General features: G+C 44.7%; 1 protein-coding gene across 1 annotated transcript; it reads right to left on the reverse strand.

Moving 5' to 3' along the window:
• Nucleotides 1-239: 239 nt before the first annotated feature.
• On the reverse strand, nucleotides 240-5,132 carry LOC123081003 (vacuolar-processing enzyme). Its single transcript, XM_044503964.1, has 9 exons — nucleotides 4,825-5,132; nucleotides 3,504-3,668; nucleotides 2,977-3,133; nucleotides 2,730-2,815; nucleotides 2,454-2,653; nucleotides 1,824-1,872; nucleotides 1,522-1,734; nucleotides 1,149-1,355; nucleotides 240-725 (listed from the first exon to the last, which is right to left on the reverse strand). The coding sequence occupies exons 1-9, from the start codon at nucleotides 5,029-5,031 to the stop codon at nucleotides 543-545; spliced, it is 1,467 nt and encodes a 488-aa protein (XP_044359899.1). The 5' UTR covers nucleotides 5,032-5,132; the 3' UTR covers nucleotides 240-542.
• Nucleotides 5,133-6,414: the final 1,282 nt, after the last annotated feature.

The raw sequence follows: 6,414 nt of genomic DNA on the forward strand, positions 1-6,414 counted from the left end.
GCATGCATTAATAACACTATAGCAGCATGCATTAATAATAGTTGTACCATACTCCCTACTTCACAACCAGAAAATAAGAAATGCATGTTACAGCAAAACACATGAATCAGAATGTCATGCATGCTATCCATGGATGTCAAAATGATGTTGTTCCATCTGAACAAGAAGGTCAAGCAGTAGCTGCAGGATTTAAAATGGACAGGAAAATAGCAGCTCATAGTATGAGATTACTCAGTTAGTAGAAATAGCAATGCATGCATTCTTCATATATGGAATCGCGAGCTACACATCTGATCACAAACTATCATGAGTATGTACAGCAATCACAGGAAATCACCTTTCTACTATCGTATATGTACATTATAAGCTGGCACAACGAAGGTAATTTGGTGTGGTGGAATAGCTGAAATAATGGCATAATTCCTCTTCATCTAATTAAGGTTCGTTCAATCACTACGAAGTACTAGCCCTATGTGAATGGGAAGAAACTTTGGTGTATGGTGCAATAGCTGAAATTGTGACTAGGTTGCTTCACCTATGGTTTAAGCACTAAAACCCTTGTGTGTGGCACTCCAGGGGTTGGTTGGGATGCTCTTGCATGCCTGAGCAGCGACCTTCACCATCGCTTCAGGAAGGACGCCGGCATTGCAGATGTTTGCAAAGGACCGCATGTGCTTCATTCCATACTGCGCCAGCGAGCCACATTGTGATTCAAAAGCACGCACCTGAAGAAAGGGAGGACACAATATTAGTCATGCATGGCAGGGGCAGAAGAAATTACATGCTCTAACCGCATTAATTTTATGCCATATGACGCCTGTATGTATAATATGCAGTCAAGGGAGAGCTGGCAATATGTCGAAGTGAAGAAACTAGGTACATCATCCTAGTTTCAATCCAGAAATTATCGATCCTCAATAATATTGCGATATATTCAGGACAATATTAGTCCTGAATATATATCCCATTCTTCCAGTACTATTGCGATATATTCTACAGTATTTGTCAGTCAACTAATAACAACAATTTTATCTACAGAATTTTGTCCCAGTAGTCCAGACAATTAAGAAATAACTCATAACCAATAGGCAATAGCAAAAGACAACAAAAGCATAAGTAAGACCAAGCAAAGTCAAATAGAGCCTTACCGTAGACTTGAGACAACTCCAGTCATCAACAAGAGGCTCACCGGCTGGGCGAACAGTCTTTAGAACCATTGGACCATCCGCAGAACCAAACAGAAGGTTTCCAATCAGCTCGACGCTATTGTCGATATGCGATCTATGACTCATCATTTCGAGCAATTGCTTCCGGGCATCGTTTTTCTCAGGGGAACTCTCAGCCAATTTCCGGTACTACATGTAGAAGAAAAGGAATCAATCAGTTAGTTTATCCATCTTTTTTGTACTGAGATTATTTATGCATATTCTGTTTTTGTGGGTAAAGTATGGCAATGATCTAGCGATGACGTGACAACCAATCAACATGCAATATTTCTCATGAAATAATTATAAACCGTACCTTGTGCCAGAAGTAAACAAGATCAGCATCCCTCTGATTAACAGCTCTTGAGAAGGACGGCAGTGAGTTATCTTCAACAAATGTAGTGTTCTTGTTAGCAGGATTTGAGCCGATGTACAAGAAGAGTTGTTGAGCATTCAGGTCCAAAGAACCGTATTGCATCACATGGGAACCATAGCTGTATGAGTTCTGAGCTGCTGTTCTCTTCTTGACCTGCTCAAACCATTAACTAGTTATGTTAGGAAAGAATTCCTCCAAGATTAATAAGCTAAAATAAATAAATTGGAGTTTTAAGCACTTACCAAGTCATATTGCTGCTTCAGAGATTCAGTTCTCAGGTTGTGCACATCACTGTCAACATTGAATGTTGCACGTTATTTGACCACGACTATGAACCAAAACGAAAAACCTAGTTCGTTTTAAACAAATGACCCAAGGTTTGACTCACGGTTCAACTATAAAATGGTGAATGCTACAACTACTACAACGGCAGCCAACATGAGAACATGTAGGTGATTTATTCTAGTGCAGTTTGATAAGTGCTCGTACTAGTTACTAGTTAATCATTTTGAAACAACACACCTGTACGGTACCCGAAAGTACCAACTGACATGAGTGCCACATGTGTGTTCGAATTGACTGTACGGAAAATGTAGAAGTGCATGTTCTAGTCAGGTCTAAACGTGGACCGAAAGTGGCATGTGAATAAATGGAAAATGTAGAAGGGCATGTTCTAGTCAGGTCTAAACGTGGACCGAAAGTGGGTTGCAATTTAGTTGCGCTAGTCGGGTCTTAAACTCAAGACCTCTTAACTCAGATAACATGTAGAAGTGCATGCTCTAGCCAATGCAACCAAAAGACTAATCTATTGGAAGAGACTAGACAATACATTTATACGTCAACTTAAAACATGGTAGAACAAAGCGGGATACCTGTCTTCCATCCAAGAAATGCTGTAAAGGTCGCCCAAGCAGGTGTCATATTCCGGTGGAGGGCTGGGGTACTCGCCGGGGCAATATGTTCCCCAACTGCTCTCCTCTGCATTCGACGCGGTGGTCGCGTAGACACCGATGTCATTCGGCAGAAGCCCCTCGAAGACGCTCCCGGCTTCACAGGCTTCAAGGTAAAATACCTACAAAATAAGAGTCAAGCCATTGCTTCAAGCAGCAAACCATGCCGAGCAAAAATAAAGAAAGGACGATGGGTACCAGGCTTTTGTAGGTTCCAGCAGCGTGCTTTTTCTTTAGGACATCTACAAGATCGTCACCGTAAACATATGGATTGGTAGGCATCCCTGAAAGTTTTACCAGAACAGAAAAACCATGACACTAATAAGGTGCATGTCTAAATTTGTATGTACGTCTGCATTTATATGAAATATCTGTTCTGACTCGTTTTAGATACTAAAATTCTCGAAAGAAGACAATAAAAGAATGGCAGGTTCTGAATACTGACCAATGACTCCAGGACCCCCATGGTCACTGTAAAACACAAAAATGTGATCATTAGGGCCGCTGTCCAAGACTTTGCCGCTCCCACCACTCACAGCAGTTTTATCACCGAGTAGGACAGCAAACAAGTTCTTGACATTAACCTCCTTCCCAGTGTAATCCTACAATGGAGTTTCAGTCAAACAAACAGAAAATTGTGGATACCGGATAGGGATGCATGATCATAGGAATATGTTGGTTCATTCCATCAGGATGTTGACATTATCACATAGAAATTTGACATCCAAGACCAATTGGAAAATGGAATAAAGACTGGTCAAAATTTTGGCATTCAATGATTTTGAATGAGGTACAAACTGCCATTGAAAAAACAATTGTGTAATTTCTAGAATATCATATTCACATTTTTCTGCAACCAACAAACAGTTTGTACATCCACTAAGGTAATCCATATTGATCTTAGATTTTAGACATCCACTACATCAACAATAATTACTGGAAAGTTTTCCTTGAAGACCCATGCATGATTACCTTAGGGACCCCAGCATAGACATCTCCACCTTGGGGGTGGTTGATGATGACGCCCGGCCTTGGGTTCTCTAGGTTGTGTGCAATATCGTCGTACATGAAGACGATGATGTTCTCATCCTTGAGACCACCCTTCTTTAAGATCTGGTAGGCGTGGCAAATATCTGCCTGCAAAGTGCAAAGTTTCGGTCCACAAATTAAACACAATACTTCATTGTCATCAACCCAACGGACCACGAGGAAAAAAATCTAGAACACGCAGCAACACCAAACGAAACTTTTTTTCCAACATATTCTTATGGCCATGCATTGTACCTTCTATCTAGACCGTCTGTTTGTGTGCTGGTCGAGATATATGCCAGGTCGCCCGGGACTGCAGGTCTATGCAGTGGCGGAGCATGAAACAAACCAAGAATGGACCAAGGGTGGGCAAATAGCCGACTTAGTGGGCCATCTTTTGTTATTGGGCCGAATCCAGATCAAATTCTCAAAGAAAGTCCAGAAAAAAGGACGGGCCATGGCCTTGTTTGGTCCCCAAGAGGGTCCCCCCGGGCCTATGTGAACAGTAATCGAGGCCCGCACTCGGCTCATGGGCGCACAGTACTGATGTTAGAGAAAGCACCGACACATGGCGGACTGATTCTCCAGCGATGTAATTTGTGCAAATTGTATGTACGCGAGATTGATATTTAAAAAATGCACGATTATTTGGGACTTGGGCACACCTTCCTTCCATTCAATGGTTAACCCGTAATGATAATGTTTGAACACTTGGCCAATTCTGTATAACTTAATAACAAAACGATCCCGGTTTCTTTAGCTCCATTCATCTATTTCTTCTACCCACAGACAGGTGGGGCCTGCATGAGTAGAAACTAGCGAGAGAGCTGCCAGCTGACAAGGCAGTATTGCTTGCCACGTGGAATGTTTGGTCGGTCAACAGAGTGCCAGGTAGGCGAAATATGACGCTCTATAATGGACTGGTGACCATACAATCGTGAGTCATATTCAGTGACCTTAACGAGCGTATTTCATAGTAGCGGGACCGTGGGGTTCTTTCAGTTCAAGTCCAGTGACAACTTACTGGCTACCTAGACTGCTACACCGAGACAAAACGGCGTACTAACTCTAACCCTCCGTAGCTCCAAACCCAAAACTGGCTCATCCATCTCCTAGCTAGCTCTTGAACAAGCATGGATAGACAAGCGGCCGGGTGCAGCGCCCCCTGGTTCAGCCACTACTTTCCCATCAAGAAAAAGGTTGGAGGATCGCGGGAGGAGACGCCAACAAGCAAAGAGTAGAATCCATGATAGAGCGTGCGCACCTGGTGGCGGTAGTTCTGGTAGCCGTTGGAGCCGGCGACGAGGACGGCCCACCTGGTCCCGACGGAGCCATCGTCCCCCTGCCCGGCCGCCATGCGCTGCGACGGCAGCCGGACGGTGGGCTCCAGCCGTGGGGTGTCGGCGTGTGCCACGGCGAGCAGGAGGAGCAGCAGCGCGAGCGGAAGGAGGCGGTTGGACGCCATCGCCATTGATGGTGCTTTGGTGTCTGGATTCCAGAATAAGCGAAAGAAACTTCTCCTTTTATCATGCGCCGGCAAAGGGAAAGCGTACGTACCACCCACTAATGATTCAGTCAGCTGTGCATGGCCGATTGGCTGCGCTTTCTGCCGACCTACTACGTCTACGTGTGGGGTGTCCTCTTCTCCTCGGAGAAATATCAGCCGTCAATTCGAAGCTGGTTTGTCGTTAGCTGGCGCGTCCGGCCCTACGCCTGGCTTGGAATCTCTCTCTCGGCCGTTCACGTCACCGTCACCACCGTACTGCGTAATTTAAATGGGCCCGCTCGCCTACTCCTACTGCTAAGTCGTGTCGCGTCCAGATTGTTGCACATTACTTTACTTCTTTCTTTTTTCAAAAAAACTTACAATCTATTCATCAATCATGTCACTAATACTATAGGTAATAAAAATGAAACGGATAAGCGTCGCACGTGTGGCACGAAGCAATTCCACCTTGACGTTTTTTGATGGCAAGTTTAGTTATCAAAGATGACAACTTTTTATTTGGATGACAAGTTTTAGTTTTTAGAGACGACTACAAGTACTGGAGTGATCCGAATGCGCGCGTCATCGCCGCTCCTTCATCGGAGCCGTACAAACTATATTGTAGTAGACGATCGAGAAGTCGTTGTGCTAAGACCCAAAGGTCCTTTAAAGAACTAGAATCGGGGGAACCAACATGTGGTTAGATGGCTATGCGATACACTAGTAGGAAAAGGGGCTTTTACTCCGGTTTGTAAGGGCCTTTTGTCCCGGTTTTCGAACCGGGACTGAGGGGTCGTTACTAAATCCCTAACCCTTTAGTCCCGGTTCTTACATGAACCGGGACAGAAGGTCCTCCACGTGGCTGCTGCTGCCAGCCTAGGCAGGGGGGCCTTTGGTCCCGGTTGGTGCCACCAACCGGGACCAATAGGCAGGGCCTTTTGTCCCGGTTGGTGTCACCAACCGGGACCAATATGCAGGGCCTTTTGTCCCGGTTGGTGTCACCAACCGGGACCAATAGGCATCCACGCGTCAGCAGCTGGCAGGAGCTGAGGTTTTTGTTTTTTTTGAAAGGGGGTGGTTTAGGGGTTTTGGGGGGTTAATTTAGGTGTTTCATATATTGTGTTAGCTAGCTAATTAATAGAGAGAAGTGTCCTCTCTTATCTTCGTGCTTGGTCGACGCTACGTACTATATACATATGGAGAGGACTAGACACGCTAGCTAGTAATCAAATGAAGGAAACAGAAGATCGTCATGAACATATGCATACAGAGAGAAGTGATATCGACCACCTCTCCTTCTCCGAGAGATTGGTCGAACAACAAGTTCTCGTATATCTATCCGACACTACCGGCTACATATATACAATA

The sequence above is a fragment of the Triticum aestivum genome, chromosome 3D (assembly GCF_018294505.1).
Source record: "Triticum aestivum cultivar Chinese Spring chromosome 3D, IWGSC CS RefSeq v2.1, whole genome shotgun sequence".
Lineage (NCBI taxonomy): Eukaryota > Viridiplantae > Streptophyta > Magnoliopsida > Poales > Poaceae > Triticum > Triticum aestivum.